The 18,517-nt window shown below is 42.7% G+C and overlaps 1 protein-coding gene across 1 annotated transcript in view; it reads left to right on the top strand.

The window, feature by feature from the left end:
• Positions 1 to 18,517, top strand: part of grin2db (glutamate receptor, ionotropic, N-methyl D-aspartate 2D, b) — a 30,222-nt gene that overhangs the window by 3,898 nt on the left and 7,807 nt on the right. Inside the window, exons 4-13 of the mRNA XM_073484629.1 lie at positions 1,396 to 1,724; positions 2,893 to 3,007; positions 9,963 to 10,168; positions 10,756 to 10,924; positions 12,286 to 12,439; positions 13,571 to 13,696; positions 14,556 to 14,785; positions 15,142 to 15,302; positions 17,616 to 17,685; positions 17,793 to 17,910. Of these exons, the coding sequence (XP_073340730.1) occupies positions 1,396 to 1,724; positions 2,893 to 3,007; positions 9,963 to 10,168; positions 10,756 to 10,924; positions 12,286 to 12,439; positions 13,571 to 13,696; positions 14,556 to 14,785; positions 15,142 to 15,302; positions 17,616 to 17,685; positions 17,793 to 17,910 (1,678 nt within the window). The remainder of the gene's footprint in view (positions 1 to 1,395; positions 1,725 to 2,892; positions 3,008 to 9,962; positions 10,169 to 10,755; positions 10,925 to 12,285; positions 12,440 to 13,570; positions 13,697 to 14,555; positions 14,786 to 15,141; positions 15,303 to 17,615; positions 17,686 to 17,792; positions 17,911 to 18,517) is intronic.

The raw sequence follows: 18,517 nt of genomic DNA on the forward strand, positions 1-18,517 counted from the left end.
CTGTCCGTCGCCCTCTTTCTCCCTCCGTCCTCCTCCCCCCTCTGTCACTCTCATTCCCTGCCTAATTCACTGGAGGTTTATTGGCATACAGGCAGGATTGTTTTGCCAAGCCATTACAGTTCAAAATTCAATGAAGGCGCAATTCTCAAAATGTGCTTTCAGTCTGTTTCCCTGACTCCCCCCGCCCCTCCACAAAAGAGTTGTCTTCCTTTTTTTTGTCCTTCGATTCCCCTTTGTCTATTTTCTTCACTCTGTGGTTTATTATGTACTTCTTTAATTTGCTCTTACTCTCTCTTTCTTCTTATGTATTTGTCAGCATTTAACCCCCACCCACCCCTTTCCGCTCAGCTCAGCTCAGCTCAGCTCTATCTTCCTCTTGTCGATCCACTCCTTCTCTCTCCATTTCCCCTCTAACCCCATAAAACCCTCTTTGGTCAATTTCTACCCCCATCGCCCTCCTCCTCCTTACCTCAGCACTTGCAGCAGAGAGCTCATCCAGTGTCACTGCTCTGTCTTTCTATGTTGAATTTCTCTCTCTTTAATGTTTTCTTCTCTCCTTCTCCCCAGCCACGCTCCATCATCCCACCCCTTCTTTCGCAAATATCTCTTATCTCTCCAGGCCCTGATTTCACCAAAATATGTCATCCTTTGCTTTTCTCCGCCATCCCCACTCCTCGTTTTCCATTCTCCAAGGAGTGACTTTTCTGTTTTCAAACCTCTGATTACTTCCCTCCATCCGCTCATTTTGCCCACCTCCATCTCCTGTTGTCTCCGGGTCTTCTCTTTGCCCTGCTTTTAATAACATATGTCAGAGTTTAACCTCTTCCCCCTCGTTTTCCCTCAGGTGTGTTTGGTCTTCAACTGCCCTCCCCTTCCTGTTTCTTCCCCGCCTCCACCTCTCTATTTCTCGGCTCAACCGCTTACAGTTGTTTCATGTTCTCCTTCTTGTTTTACTCCTGTTTTCATTATTCATAACTGTAACTTGTTTCATCAGGCCCCAGCTCATTAAGCACTGACCCCCATTGCCTCCTGCACCTCCTGGTTAGCACACATCACATTCAGCCGTGCAGTCTTCCCTCTTTTTTTTTTTCCTTCTGCTTCTTCTTCTGAATCATACGTCGACTCCCATGAACCTTATCACATCAGCTTGCAGCTATCTCTCCTCTTAACTCCCCTAGCATCCTTGTCTTTTCTTAATATGGCCTTTTCTATCCAACCTCCTCCCCTGCCGTTCAGGTGCACCTCTGCTCCAGCTCTATCTTTCTCCCCTTACTTCTCCCACCCTCTGTCTCTCTCCACGTCTGCCCCTGTCCCCTCCTTATCTCACTAGCGTGTATGTGTGTGTGTGTCTCCCCTCGTCCCTGTTCCCTCCCTGCACTTCCTGCTGTCCTCCAGGTACGTTTGCTGTACTGCTCCCAGGAGGAGGCTGAGCTGGTTTTCCGAGCTGCCTGGGCCGCCGGTCAGGCCGGAGCCTCGCACATGTGGTTCGCTGTGGGCCCAGCTCTCTCAGGTTTGGGCATGGAGAACCTGCCAAGGGCTCTGTTTGCCGTGCGGCCCCAGGGCTGGAGGGACGAGCCTCGCCGGAGGATTGCTCGGGGTGTGTCAGTGCTGACTCACGGGGCAGTGGCGACACGCAAGGATTACGGGACCACAGGCGGGCCGAACTTTGTCACCAACTGCATGACGGATGCCAATCAAACCCAGAGACTGCGGGGCAGGATGAGGTGAGAAAGAATGAGAAGAGGGAATGTGAAGGGGGATGGAAGAGAGTATAAATGTTTTTGGGGGCAAGTGTAAGGCAGTTCTCCAGAAAAAAAATGTGAAAAATGAAGAAATCGAATTGGAGACACAATAAGGTGTATTACACTGAAATGAGTTGATTCTGTGCCAGAATGGGCTGGAAGGTATATGGGTGGAGTTGGTAGATACAGTGTCAGAGAGCAGGCACAGAGGGGATATCTGAATTTGGAGCTGGCTATCATCCATGCAAAATAGATGTTGTTGGTGCGTGTAGTTGTGAGTTGGCAAAATTACCCCAGCATCTGTAGCAAGCGGACCATGTCTCATGTATATTAATGAGCCGGCTTTAATATATTCCTCGTAGGCTGTGCAAACAGGCAGCGGCACACTCTAACAGGTAGCCCAAGTGGTTCTGGTTATCATCTTGTTTCATTTTTAATGCCCGTCATTCTTGAGCCACATATAGACCATACACACGATACTGAATAGAGAAGTTTGTTCAGTCTGAAGATGAGCCAAACATGTAATGAATTAGTTTATTTGCAGTCAATTTCGTAAATGAATCACAGCACAAACAGTTTGGCAATTAAAGGGGGATGATTAATAGATTCCTCCTTCTTGGTTTATAAACTATGTCCAAAAACAGAGTAGGAAGATGTTTTCATTTTCATATTTTTGCAGTGCTACCTGCTGTTCACTGTCTGTAACTGCAAGCTGTTGTTCCATGAGGGTTTCTGTCATGGGGAAAAAAAAGCTTTCAGGTTTTCTGTTTTGAAGGCAGCAAGATGACATGAGGAGACAATTAGGGCACCGTCCTGTGTGATTATCAGACAAATATAGAGCTTGCAGCCGATACAGAGAGCAGCAGTTGTTTGACTTCAAAGGTCCTGACAATTCTGTGCCTCTGATCATTTGTCTGTAGATTTGATTAACAGACAAGCCCTCTTGTGTCACCACAGAGGTGCTTTGACTTAGTTTCAAACAGGAAGAGAATAGGGCAGGCTCACTGTTGCATCAAAAGCAGTCTTGTGATTTCTATTTTCTCCTCATCTCCTCCATGAAAACAATTAGTTAATTTACTAATAATAGGCTTTCTTCTGTCGTTTACTTACCACCTGCCTTCTCCTTGTGTATATATCCATCACCATGCAGGTATTTCAGCAACATCACGCTTGGTGGTCGAGACTACTCCTTCAATAGTGATGGTTACCTGTCCAACCCCTTCCTGGATGTAATTTCCTGGACACCTGGACGTGGATGGGAAGATGTAAGGACATGACATCAGTTCTTTTATGTCCAATCATGTGCTCTGAGTGTCACTCTAAAAAGAGAAAAGGGCATGCTTTCTGTTGAATCACAGGATACAGTTGATTGTATATCATTTTGTTGTCTCCAAAAACTGCTTGAATCTTGGGATTGTTGAGAAACTGTGATTTTAGCCTCTCTAAAGAACCACAAGGACAGAAGTGTCAAGAAATTGAACCCAGAGCAGGTTTTTGTGCTGATTGGAGCAACGTTCTTGAGTCTTAATCTCTCAGCATGAGTTAGAGGAGCAGATCTGTGCTGCGTTGGCATCTGAAATAAGAATATAAACCTGACAGTGAGAATAGTTGGGTCACATGGGTTAATTTTCATGTTAAGTTCAAAATGGCTATAAGTGCCTGAAGCAGAGGACAGAAGCTGGCTGCTGAACATTTGACCATGCTTTATGTCCTCCAACTATTCAGTTTCTGCTGTCGCTCTATTTTCTGGTTAACACACACACACACACACACACACACACACACACACACACACACACACACACACACACACACAGTATATGATAGTCAATTGAAGGGATGTTGACATTTGTCATGTCTTCCTAGTCAAACGTTGCTTTATAAAAAAACGAACATCTGTTTCTAATGTTAACGTCAGTTAACTGTTGCGTCTGTAAAATGTGATATAATAATTGACAGTTTTTCAGACAATGTTTAACATTATAGATTACATTTTGACTGTTTTGTCAGTGTTTTCTTACTTTTACACAACTTGACTAGTCCTAAGTTTAAAACTCACATCAGTTTAAACTACACATCCCTGGCTGATTGACAGAAATATAATCATCAAAATTTTGCTACTTTATCAATCGATTAGTCGCTTCTTAAGCAAGTTTCAAGCTTCAAAAATGTGAAAATTTGCTTTTTGGATTTTACATCAATCTATATTCAATATGTTGGGGTTTTGGACTATTGGTCTAAAAACAAGCAATATGAGGGCAATGACATCAGCTCTTTGAAATTGTGATGGATCAATTAATCATTAAAAAAAATTAAAGGATATAGTCACATGTTTTCAAGTCTGTCTTAAAGCATATGTGCATGCCTGTATGCATTTTTAAGACATATTGGGTTCTGTCACTTTCCCTCTTTTTCTTACTGGTTGTGAAGCAATAGCCTGGAGCTGAATTAGTTGATCAAAAGAAAATGAATTGTGAACTATTCTGATAATCATTATAGTCATTTTCAAAGTTCTTGCTTCTTAAACCTTAGGATTTGCTTGACAAAATCAACAGTCCTGGTTTTGTGCAAAAATGCATTTTAAAGGTGAGGCTAATCTGAAGCTTCAGCAGTCTTGAGTTGCCCAAATTAAAAGGTTTTCCTTAACAGTTACAATCTCTTTAGTACCAAATTCCCTCTCTGTGACTCCCTGAGCAGTGTTTAGTTGTTCAGATGCAGCAGAGAGATGGTAACACAACAAGGGAACTTTGAACAATGAGACTGTAACTTTGGAAGACACCCAACTGGTTAAACTAAATGAGGTCGTTGGAGCTTCACATACTGTAGCTTTGGCTGAATTTTGGAATGCATTTTATACACAATGAGGACTGTGGATATTGTCCTCCATGTCTTACATCACTGGATTTCTTGGCACTTGGAAGAGATACATCACAGTCAGTACAGAAAGGAGGAATTCTTTTGTTTCTAAATGTACAAATGGGTCAGCCAGAATCGCATTTAGACAGACTTAAAAATGTGAGGCTATTCTTGAGTCGATAATGAAAATAATCAATAGCTGCAGCAGCCCTGCAGTCAAACACATTTACTCATATATTTCAGTCTTTGTCATTTTGCTGAAAGCAGTGTTCTGATGTGGCTCCGATCAATAGTTGCTGATTTGTTCTTACTTGCTGCCTGTGTTTTCCGTCTTTTACTGTGAAATGAAATGCAGATTTAAATAGTGCTGAAGATTTCTGGGCGTCATTACCATCTGGTTGTAGACTCCCCATTGTTTTCTGTGTTTGAGTGTCTTGTCTACATAACTGCATGCGCGTCTCCCAAGCACCAGTACCCCTGGCATGTCATGCATATTCTATAAAGCTGTGGTTTGTTCAGAAATCCTTAATGCGAAGCCTTGTCACCTGTTGGAGATGTTTTCCCTTTAATGCGCCGGGATTTTACCCTTGTCAGCGTCAGAAGAGAGAGAGCAGTGCTCATTTTCTCAACCGCACACCAGCACCTCAGCACCACACTGCACATGCATAAAGACACCCAGCACTCTCAGAACGTACACTCTGCGACCGAACATAATCACAAACACCGCACAAATACAAATACCGATGTACTCACACAAGTTACGCACACACACATGCACAAATACACACATTGGTGGTTCTCAGCCTCCTGCTGGTTTTAACAGCCCACCAGAGTCCAGTCTCAGCGTGTCGTAACATGCTGACTCCTGCCATATCCCTCAAATCCCTTTCAATTAGAAGCTCCTGCGCTGGTCCTTCGACTCAAACCCGGGGTACGAAACCAGCCCACATACACACACACACACACACACACACACACACACACACACACACACACACACACACACACACACACACACACACATGCTTAGAACTTAAACACAGACATCCACATGCGTGTGCACACAAATGAGAGCACATACTGTATGCTTACACACATATGCTTACACTCTTCTTGCATAAACCCTCTTGCATACACACACCCACAATGAGGATAAGACGCCTGTATCTGCCTATTATGCACATCCACGCTGTTGGCTCTCCCTGAATATTTAATGTTCTCTTTACAATGACTGCACCATTACCTAGAGCCCGGGAGCACCCAGCTTAGCTTACTGAAACACTGCAGACTAGTACTGAAGGTTGTCCAGTATTAGCATGGCTTGTTTCAGATACGGATACAGCACACAGAGCTAGAGGTTCCAGGATATTACCAGAATTTAATGAACATTTATTAACTCAGATGCTAACGGATGTTTTAGATTAAAGTGGCTCCCAGTCTTCAAACTTTTGCTTCCAAACCAGAATATTTTTTCTGCCTGAAATATCTGTCATCGCTGTTCTTTTCCTGAAGTTTTTGAGTGGGTTTTTCTGGGTAGTTGTCTGATAGAGAGTAGTGTGTTCACCTATAAGCTCTATCTGTTTCCAGTCTGTGTTCCCTGAGTGTGTTTTGATTGAATGTCTTTTGCGGAGCTGCGGTCGAAGTGCAGGCAAAATACTGTCATCGTTGCCACCTCCTCCTCTTCTCTCTGCCAGAGCTTGCATTACACAGACAGGCAGGCTGCACAAAGCTGCCAAACTTTACTTCACTCTACTGGCCTGCTTAAGCACCCACATTCGTATGTGTATGTGTGTGTTGACTGTATGTCTTCATGTATTTCTCTGTGTGTGTGCCTGAGTGTACAGTATGTACGCACACTTTTTCGTGTATGTCGCCTCAGTTACTTGTCACGACACTGAGATGAGACTTTTATCAGGTGATCATGCCAAGATGTGTCAAGTGATGCTGCAAGAGGAAGGTTCACACACAAAAAAGACTCTGCACTGAAGCTTCTAGGGTGTGGTTCTGTCTTGTGCTGCTGTCTGAAGTCTGAATGTGCCAGGCACCAGCGTCCAAAACATCCAGAGTGCATAAAAACAAATGCAAAGAGAAGGGGGGGAACAATGACACAGCCAATGGGATGCTTGACAGACATTTTCAGGTCAGCAGTGGACACAGAACAATGTGGTCTCGCAGCATCATTCGCAAACAGATTTTAAAAATCATACTGAAACGGCATCTGTAACCATGGGTCCGCCTGCGGCATGTGTGATTTTTCACTGTAAACGCCTCTAAACATGCGTTTCCAGCTGAGCTTGTCACAAGCTGTCAAAAATCTTCAATTAAACTAACAAATTAAAACTATTCAATCAGAATTGTGGATTTCTGCTTGCCAAAGAAACACTTCTGTGACCACAGTTCCCTTAGTGAAGCTCATTGTGTGAGCATGAATCTGTCTGTCACTTGCTGCCACCCTACTCAAAGCCATTATATCCAAATTATTAGTATTTTGTTTAATAAGCAAATGACTAGCACGAATACATCTAAATAACCGCTGTAACCCCGTCAATCAGTGTGGCCTTTGTATACACGTAAGTGTGTCAGGTAATTGCTCCCAACCCACATAACAATGAATATTCAAGGCCTGGTGTTCTAAAAAGAGCGAGTGGGCATGATAACCTTTATAATACCTGGACACTAAAATGCAAAACGGCACCATAGCCCTGCAATAAATACAACCTTTACGCTGCTTATTATACTTAGCTTTTATTGAGACTATAAGGGAGAAGTTAATTCATCTTTGTAGTCACTCTGTGGCCCTAGCTTGTGATACAGTATTGTACAATTTATCATGACTGTATTATCTTGTATAGGTCTTAATGTTGGTGCGTTACCCTCTGTGTATGTGGCAAACTTAATGTTTAAAGTTCTGATATTGTTATCGTTCTAACACAAAGTAGTTTTTTTAGTTTAATTAATGAAAAATTATTAAAAAACGAATTAAAAGCGGCTCCTTAAGAGTGAAATGCAGATTTTTATGGCTGATATCATAGCTTAGTCTGCATCTTTTTCATTTCAAAATATGTGATTGATACAGTGTTTGAGCATGCAAAATTAAAGTGGTTAGGGGAAATTATACTAATTATCAAAAATAAATTAATTTGCCATAATATATCGAACCAATTCCAATTAAAGCCTGTTTGTAAAACATGTAATTTTTCTGTTCTTCAGTTTCAGCTCTTTTTATAAACACCATCTGTATCTGTGCCTTCTGGATGCACAACACATTTATTTAACGTACAATCTGCAGCTAGCTTAACTTTAGCTCCGGTGTCACTACACACAGCACTCCCAGGAGTCCCGTCCTCGGCTCGAGTAAAGCTTCAGGATTCGCCCTCCAGCTCGAACAAAACAAGGTGACCCGGACTAGTTAATAACAGAAGTAAACGACACACATTTTAATTATCGAGAGTCAAAGTTTCTCCTCTTCTTATAGGGGCTAATGTTAGCCGCGTCCTAGCCCCTTGCTAGCACTTCGTACGTACGTTGGTCCGCGATACTTAAACCGTAGAGGGGCAGTCAAAGCGTAATGTCCTTACCTGTTATCCAGCCACTTTAAACTAATCCTAGTGACATTTGACGGGCAATTTCTCTCTGATGGATTATTTTGCTTGGGTCCAATATATCCCGGGACTGTGCCCCGTCAGATCCGCCCTGTTTGTTCGCTGAAACGTGCGCTAGTGCAAGTTCGTTGCGCAGGTGGAAACAATTAGTTAGCCAGTTGAGCTAGCATACCACCTAGTGCTGGATGACAGGTATGACATAACTTTTCGACTTTTAAACCTTACATTTCCTCCTCACACCTCCTTCTGCTTTACCAAGCTAACATAGAGTATTTTGGACATATTTCTACTGGCTGTTCTTCGCTTCCTTCTAACTTTCTTGTAAGACAGCGAACATGTATGGGAAAAAAAGGACTGAGTGAGCTTTATGAATTAATAACTTTTTAGTCACCAGACGCTCTTATTTTGCACACTGCAATATCAGTATCTACTGCGACATGGCAAAATCCAGGTTAAACTCTTTGAGTGAATGGATAAGCTGGAGGCACGGATCAGGGGTGTGTCAGTCTGATGGTGTTCACAGTCTGACAACTAAACAGATCCTTCACTCATCAAATAAAAGATAAATTACAGGACCAAACAACAGTAATGTGGTAACTGGTAGTGTGTTTGGCAACTTACATGAGGAAAAAAATACCGCAGTTACGTGGAAAAGCCTCCGTCATCCTGTCTGTCATCCTGTCGGTCCTACTGACTCTTCGTCACATTTCTGCCTGAAAAACAGCGTCTGTCCCCCCCATCAAAAAACTTTAACTCAACAAGTGTTTGTCTCCTTCCATTATTGTGTTGTCCCCTTCTGGTGGACCCCATGGGACCTTATTTTAGAAAAACTTTGTATGGTAGTGAATGGCGAGAGACAAATAATATTTTGATCCCACTTGAATTGTGTCATGAATCACACATATGATGTTTGTCAATTTAAAAGATAATTTTCCAAGTCAAGAAAGTCGCAAAACAGGAAGAGGCGTGACTTCAGCTCTCTATGTCTGGCGAACACGCTGCATGAGGGAGGGGATTTCTAACTGCAAAATGGCCAGGAAGTTAGCTAAAATGATGACAATGCTCACAGCAGTTTTAACGTTACGGTCTAAAACCGAATAGAAACATACTTACTCACAGAGACTTGGTCATTTTAGATGGACTTTGTCTCTTCCCTCTTATATAACAAACAGCTTTGATGATGGCACATTTCCCCCATTTCCAAACATGTGACATGCATAGTTTTGATTGATGTCTGTTAGAGGCTACATTTGAAAAAACTTAACCAACATCTTGAGATGTGCACATGGGAAAATCTTGGACACCTCGATCGAATCTGAAAAACAAAAACTATAGCATGTAAACAAACTTTGAAGCATGACAGGATAAAAACACTAGAAGATCATTGAGTAGCTTATTTTCATAGTTGTCCTGACTGTCAAATCATGATAGCAAAATGGTTTTCATCCCTCTGCTACATTACAGACATAAGGGGAAGTTGGGACATGCAGATATAATTATTTCAAGCATTCATCATTTACTCATCATTAATAAATTATTTTCACTGAAATATCTTGAGACAAGGCCAACGTGGGTTGTCAAGTGTCTTCTTGATTCTTGCTTTGAGCAGTAGGGTTGTTGCCATCATCAGTTTTTTTTTGTTTTTTTTACATTATTAAAAACACTGGTATCCATTAAAAGAAAAGAAATATTGATTGTGGTAGAAAAGGGTGTGTCTGTGTACTGCGCCTCTCTCTAATGTTTCTCGTATCTGTTCCCTCAGGTAGGCTGGTGGGAGAATGGCGTACTAAGGCTTCGATACCCAGCCTGGTCCCGCTACGGGCCATTCCTTAAACCACCTGATGATGCCCAGCACCTGCGCGTTGTCACACTGGAGGAAAGGCCATTTGTCATTGTGGAGCTGGCAGATCCCGCATCCGGGACCTGCATCCGTGACTCAGTGCCCTGCAGACGACCCCTCAATGCCAGGTTCGAATCCTTTGGATTTAAGACAACACAATGTTGTGTGTGGGATTTGATGTTATCGACTTATTCCATATGATAATGTTTCACCCAAAACACAAGTGGCGATGAAAGGAAATGATAATCAGAAAAATCGATTGGAAAAAAATCGTAGCTCTCTCTCTGCTATGAATGGAGTTCCTAAGCTCTCATGAGGCCATCCAATAGAGGAGACATCAATCACCTATCAAAACTGTGGTCTCCTCACTGCCTGACCATAATCAATAACAGACTGCTCTCCAGAGGATCAGTGGAATGACTCAGGAGTCTGGAATCAGATATGACCACAGTGGGGCTTTATGGTTCATCAGCTTCTGAAGGGATGACAGCACCTATCCTACACTGGTCGATCAAACCTGTCACCAAAGACTTGGCCACAGTATTCCTTCTTTGTGACCATTTTCCTTTCCTTTCCTTTCCTTTCTAACTTTCCTCTTGTAAATCATCCAATCAAACGCACCATTACACGCCAACCACAATGCATTTACTAAGGCTTTTTATTTGACACTTTTACTGTTATTTCTTACTTATTTTATCTTGTAACATTTTCACAGTGCCATCCACGAGGGTGTGGCCCCCATGAAACAGTGCTGCAAGGGCTTCTGCATTGACATCCTCAAGAGACTGGCCAAGATTGTCGGCTTCACCTATGACCTTTACTTAGTGACCAATGGGAAACATGGAAAGAAAATTGATGGGGTTTGGAACGGCATGATTGGAGAGGCAAGTCTTTGTTTATGTGTGTGTGTGTGGTGGGGGTGCCTGTGGTTCTGCTTGTCTGCCTTTGTGAGCAATGTGTTCTCATTGTCGGTGCTGTGTCACTTGCGCATGTGTGAAAGGTTTGTGTGTGTGTGTGTGTGTGAGTTTATATTTATGGCTCTGCATATTTTCTGTTGCATTTTCAGTCGACAAGCCGCATAGTAGCATGCCTCTGCCTGTGCTCCTGTTTCCTGGGTGACCAGTTAAACGCTATGTGACACATCAATCGCTGTGAGAGTTAGGGCCACTTAACCACCACGAACAATCAGACAGCTGTCATTTATTATACACACACACACACACACACACACACACACACACACACACACAGACACACACACACACATAAGTGTGCAGAGAAATGCACTGCAATAGAGGGCAAAAAATGCACACTTACACAAATGAGCTGGACAAAATATGCGGTGAACACACTTTCCAGCAAATACTTTCCTATAGAAGCACTAACACACACATTGTCAGACTCCCCCTGGCTAGTTGCGATTAGTCCTTGATGTTTTCTGGGCACTACTCTCTGAGGTTCATGATCCCCCATCAAGAAGGACACAAAGATGCTGGCAAAAAAAAAAAAAGGCACACACAAACAGACAAGCATGCACACATGCTCTCACACTCATACTGAGATCGATACGGATGCTGCTGTTTCATTGAAGCGTCCCGCTGTTTCTATCTTTGTCCCAGAGGGAACTTGCCAAACGCCAGTTGTCACACGCTCCGAGACAGTTCCACCGCGCTCCCCTGCTCTATCATTTATAACTTGAGCCCGGGCCAGAGCTGTCTGTCGAATCTATTTTCACATGCAAAAGGCCAAGCAAATTTTGTTTTCTCAAACTAATGTCTGTCTTTTGATCAGATGTTCCAAAGCCTGCCATTCTTTGATCAGGTAATCCAGAGACTTGGCAGAGTTGAGGGGAGGGTGCTTTGCTTTCCGCTTCGCTTCATTTTTCTGCTGATTTGCTCTGAAGAGCAGATGTGCCATGTCTAATGTAGATTAACATTTCACTTGTACAATCAGCAGACACAGCGGTTTTCAGGTTTTTCTAGATGGTGGCAGGGAGGAGACAGGCCTCAGCTCATTTTATATGCTAAAGAGATGCACCGGAGACATGTGTTCAGTATTTGTAGCAAATTGAATCCTTGGCCTTTCCCATGCAGGCACATTTGAGAGGGTCAGGGTGAAGAAATGTCACTATCTCACCTGGAAAGGAACCTTTGCGGACTGTTAAAGATTGGCTTTGTCTAACTACATCTGCTACAGTAATTATTAATTAGACTTCTCTCTTACCACGGATTCTTGTCCCCTTCAGGTGGTGTACAAGCGAGCGGACATGGCCATTGGCTCGCTGACTATCAATGAGGAGAGGTCAGAGGTCGTGGATTTCTCTGTCCCTTTTGTGGAGACAGGAATCAGTGTAATGGTCTCCCGTAGCAACGGAACTGTCTCACCATCCGCTTTCTTAGGTAAGAGGCTGTGTTTATGTGCGGCGGGGAGCTGATGTACAGAATCTAATCTAATTGTAAAGTGTTGAGTTTGCATAAAAAGCCTCAGTCTTTGGCTGCCGGTCCTTAACGTCTAGATTAGCCGTTACTTTTTCTTAGCTGCTCTTGTCTTCCAAACTTATAGTTTCACTCTGTCAGCAGTGTTGGGGCTCCAGTGGGAAAACAGTGTTATTGGCCTTTAGACTGCATTGAGATGATTGTAAAAAAAAAAGAAAAAAAAGAGAGAAACAGTGTTTATGGACTTGGGGAGAATATGCTCCAGTGGTTTCTATTTTTACTGCATGCAAGGCTCATCTCTAGATATATGTAGTACAGAATGTGCCAGTTGTATTAAACTCTCTCATCCTTTCTATTGATGATAATAATATTACAACCAAAAATAATGATTTGACAATGCAGTACAAAATGGTTTGCTTGTTTATTCAAAGTTGTATTCTTCTTGTCCCTACAGTTGAATATTTAAGCTTCAGTGTGTAGAATGATGTATGCGTAGAGTTTGATACAAAAAGGCTGTTTTCACATTCTTTGCTGAAAGTGGAAATTTTCTCTGGTCTCAATGAAAATGAGATTTTAAGAGGCAAGCCTAAGATCATGAATTGTGACATCACAAATAGTTTGGAAGCCAATCCTAGTCCAACATTCAGGATACAAGTGTGACATGGAAAGACGAGAAGGAGACATCTTGTGTCCAGCAGTCAAACCTGTCAAATGGAAATTTTTGCGTAATCATGTATTCTGGAATAAATGGACATTTTGTGTGATTTGGCAACCCCCACAGCTTCTGAGTGCAACACCAATGCCGTACATACAAATCCCAGGTCTGTAACAATTTGTCTGATGTAATGTAGGTCACAATGTTATGTGTTGAAAACTTGTATCTTGAAGTAAACATGTATGTAACGCTGTGATCCTACCCTCTCACTGAAGTTACATAGTGCAGAAACAAGTGATGGGGGGGTGGAGTGGCTGAGATAGAGACACCATTCACCCTATTACAAGACACTGCACCATCAAAATGATGTTGATGGTGCAGTTATTTTAAGATTAAAAGGTTACATAATGTTTTAAATCTTCTTCTGTTTTCCTGCATAGAGCCCTACAGTCCAGCGGTGTGGGTGATGATGTTCGTCATGTGCCTGACCGTGGTAGCTGTGACCGTCTTCATTTTTGAGTTCTTCAGCCCTGTGGGCTACAACCGAAGTCTCCAGACTGGCAAGAGTAAGTGATTGGTCTAAGGTGTCTGTCTTTCCCAGTCTGATAGACAGAGCTGTTGCAGCACGGGTCAAATGGACAAACATTGAACAGACTCCTGGAATGTAATTAAAAAAATTCCAAGTCCAAATGATTTATTTTTTAGTATGATAATGAACTTTTTTATTTCTATTCTGTCACATTAAAAATGTACTGTTGGATATTTTAAATGTGCTGCCCTGAATCCTTAACTGTGAGTGTGGTGAAGAGGAAATTATACCTACAGTAGGTTGAACTGCATCCAAGTATTCTCGATATTGAAGCAGCCATTTATTATTCAACAGCATAGTTTGTACCCCTGTGATATTCAGTATGCCTGATGCCTCGGTCCAATACCCAACCCGACTCGCCTCTTTTACTGCATGATTGCTGTGCTCTACATAATTTTACCTTTCTGTCATCCTCCCATATATCCCTCTCTTTCACTCCCATCTCTCTCCATCCTTCCTCCTTTACTCCTATCGTATAAAGGCAGGAGTGTTTGAGCCCTTTTGAATGGTGATTTGCACCATGCGGTTTAATTATTTGTAAGATCACGTAGCAGCCGAATTGAAAGCTGCCATCCTTGAAAACGTATAGGTGCTGCCTTGTGAGCTTCGGTGTCAAAAAGCCTGCCAGGTATTTTCATATATAGTAAACTCATTTTACAGATCATTTAGGGAACCTTAATTTAGAATCGGCTGCTTCATTCGCAGTCAGACGCTGCTGAATTCACCATTGTGTCTGTCGTGCACTGGCTGGATTACTGTCTAGAAAAGTTACAACCACTCTCATAAATCCTTCTCTTTTTCTCTCCCTCTTTATACCTCGTCATCGTTTTGGCCAGAGGCTGGAGGTTCTACTTTCACTATAGGAAAGTCTGTATGGCTTTTGTGGGCCATTGTCTTCAACAACTCTGTGCCAGTAGAGAACCCCAGAGGAACCACCAGCAAGATCATGGTGCTGATCTGGGCCTTCTTTGCTGTCATCTTTCTTGCCTCCTACACTGCTAACCTGGCTGCCTTCATGATCCAGGAGGAGTACATTGACACAGTGTCAGGCCTCTCGGACAAGAAGGTACCTCGCTGCTTGAATACTGATTAAGTAGGGAAAGCAGAAGGAGAATTAAAGTCTTAGAGTGAGCCAAATCCCATGCATTTGAATGTTAAATTGATTAAAGCACAGGAATTTAGAAATGAATAAAATCTCATTTAACCTAACTCAATTACCACAGTTCTCGAATACTTAAAAAGACACTTCTAAATACTACTTTAAGTCCACTCCCTGCTCTCTTTTCAAACATTTGATTTGTGCACAGAGTGTTGTAAGTTAGTCTGGGAAGTGGACAGAAATAGGTCAGACAGATTGGTGCACAGCCTGGTGTGTCTCATGCCCCCTCCGTCTCCCTCCCTTGCCTCCCTTTGCTCCGCTAGTTTCAGCATCCCGAGGAGCAGTACCCACCTCTGAAGTTTGGCACGGTGCCCAATGGGAGCACAGAAAAGAACATCCGCTCCAACTACCCAGACATGCACCAGTACATGGGCAAATACAACCAGAGAGGAGTGGAGGACGCCATTCTGAACCTCAAGACCGGGTATGTCTACTACTACTATGAGTCTGTCACATTTACATGTAACCTGCCACGTCTTTGTCTTTCTACACATCTTGCATGTTATTTTCAAGCTTTATGTATAGTATAGCTGAAGATTCATAGGAAATTGGGTGAGAGAGAAAGCGGATGACATGCAGCAAAGGGCCACAGGTCGGTTTCCAACCCTGGGCCACTGCAGCGAGGACACAGCCTCTGTCCATGGAGCACATGCTCTACAACCTGAGCTACAGGGGCCGCCCTAAAAATTATCATGTATTAAAGAAGTTGTTAAAGTTGTTCAAACTTCTCTGTCAAGGCTTATTTGAAACTAGTCGTTGTTTGCTCGAGACATAAAATATTTTTGCCTATGTAGGCTTACAAGAACAACCTAGATGCTTATGTGGCAAATGATTAAGTACAGAAGTTTAAGAAGAAAACATTTCAAAAGAACCAATTTACATGACAGAGTTTCTCTACTGTGAAGGATGTAAGAGTGTTAATGACCATGCAAACAAAAATCTGCTTTAAATTAAGTCAACTCAATGTATTGCCTTTCAACAACAAATCAGGATTCTCTAAATTTTTTTTTTTTTTTACTCCTTAGGTTATTGAACAAGGTGATTAAAATTGGTCATGAAATTACATTTGTTAAATAAATAATCATATAGGCTTGTCATGATTAGACTTAACGATTTAGTCTATAAAATGCCAAAAACATTGTGAAAAATGCTCCTCACTATTTCCCAGAGCCAACCAACAGTACAAACTCCAAAGACTCTTATCAAAATAGTTGACAACTAATTTTCTTTCAATCAGCTTTGATTAATTGATGAATTTTGATTGATTTCTCCTAGAAAATCCCCATTTACTGCCATTCAGATGAGGTGCAAGTAAATGTGGTGCCACTAAATGGTCAACAGCAGAATTTTTGCTGTTGTCCTCTATTGACACTAAAAACTCTACTACTGGCCCATTTACAATCAGATCTCCGCATTGGTTGGCAATACAGTCTCACCAAAAGCCCACTGAGCAGCTGTTTTGGAGCGACTGTATCACACAATCTCCCTCAAGAAGATAATGTTGCCAGGTTGTCATCGAGTTTGAGATGTTCAGATTGCCTCTTAACAATCCAAGGATTTCTTGTCTACAATAGGTTTAGTTAAAAGTTGAGATTGAAAGTTCTTTCTTAAACTTGGAAACAGCAATACAATGTCATCAGGAGGTCTGCTATACAACACCTGTTTACTGTATTTCCATCAACCCATCTAATGATAGTTCACTTAATATGTCTGGTTATTATACTATTTTGTTTTTTGGTGGAGTCAAACCTGCTGCCGTGCTTTTGTTGAATATTCTCACGCTTGCGCCCGCAGTCCATCATGCATGGTGACACTCTTTTCAACTCCAACTAACATTTCACATCTTTTATCACACTTCCTGCTTTCCTGCACAGATTCTCTCACCTTTACTCTCTCTCCACCTTCGCTGCTATCTCCACCCACCCACACAGTGCAAGCAGCATTTCCCTCTTCACTCTCTAGTAGAATCTCTATCACCCGTCATGTGTTGGATAATCCCAGTTTACTTTATCCTAAGCCTCTGTCATCGCTTCTCCCTCCCCATTGCCTTGACACCACAATTATAATTTAACATGCGCAAAAATGAGAAACTTCTGCTTTTCTCCTGCTGTCTTTTTTTTTTTTTGTCGCTCAGTGCTGCTTATCTTTCCCTTCCTGTCCCTCCTCATCTGCCCTCTTATCTGAACCATTTCTCTTTTTTTCTCCTTCTCTTTTTCGGTCCATTCTTTCACCCCTTCCCAGTGTGCCTTCTCGGTGTGTCTGTATTTAAACTTTATAATCCTCATCACTCTCTGGCTCTATCCCATGTCTTTTCCCCCTGAAGTGTGTAAATCTTTCCCCCCTCTCTCTCACTCCCTGTCACTGCGCTCTTCGCACCGTATAAATCCCCATCCCCCCCTCCCCTCCTCCTCCACCACCTTCCCGCTTCCTCTTACTCACACATCTTTCCCTGATCTCCGCCTTATTTTATTCTCCTTGTGTTTTCACTCTTTCCGCCAAGCCTGCTTTACTATTCCACCCTTCCTCCCTTTTCTTGTTATGATTTAACTTTTCATGCCCTCTCCATCATTCTGCGCCTGTCTGCCGTATATTTTTGCACCACAACTCTCTTCCCAGGTACATTGCAGAGATCCACCTTCATGCCTCCACCCCTCCCCTTCCTCAGCCTGTCTCTCCATCCCTCTGTTCCCTCTCTCTCATTCAATGATGAATGAATTCTCCCTTGATCCCTTTACAGGAAACTGGATGCTTTTATTTATGATGCTGCAGTATTGAACTATATGGCCAGGAAGGACGAAGGTTGTAAGGTGAGGACGAACTCACACGGGCACTATTGCTCACACAAAGATTCAATATGAGTTTGCCTCTTGGTGAGTTTTTTTTTCTAATATCTGGACATTGTCCTCTTTCCAAGGTGATGACCATAGGCTCGGGGAAGGTTTTTGCCACCACAGGCTACGGTATCGCCCTGCACAAAAACTCACGCTGGAAACGTCCTCTTGACCTGGCCTTGCTGCAGCTGGTGGGAGATGGTAAGAACCGTGGGGAGAGGAGGGTGGAGAGGAAACTAATTAGGACAATGGAGGGGCAAAGAGAAGGTTAGGGGTAAAATGACAGGATGGAGGAATGAGCGACAGAGTAGCACGAGTGGGGGGTGGATGGAGGACACAGGGGGTAGATGAATGAGAGGATGTTGAGTAGTGGATGGGGAGGGATATAAAGTGAGAGAGAGCAATGGCTGTGAGGTGTTTTGATTGTGACAGAGGGAATAATGGTGTGTAGGAGAAGGCTGATGGCGATGGTAAAGAGGTTTGTAGGTCTCTTTATTGGCAACAAGAGAGGAGGTGGGAGCAAGAGGAGTATGATTTGTCCGTTTCAAGAATCGGAGACTTGATTCAGTTGGTGAAAGTGCTCATGCCCCTCCCCCTGTCTTCGCTCCTCTCAATCTTCACTCTCCTTCCCTTTTTCCTGCTTGGGTGGGTAAAAAAGAAAAAAAGGATTTACTTGTATGAGTCAGTGTTGTAAAAAAGGATCATCACAACTTGTGCGGTGACAGATTTACACTCATTACAGATTAGCTGAGACTGACACAGAGAGTGAGGAAGTGTGAGGAAAAGAAACCCGAAGAGAAACACCTGA

Source organism: Pagrus major, chromosome 17, assembly GCF_040436345.1.
Source record: "Pagrus major chromosome 17, Pma_NU_1.0".
Lineage (NCBI taxonomy): Eukaryota > Metazoa > Chordata > Actinopteri > Spariformes > Sparidae > Pagrus > Pagrus major.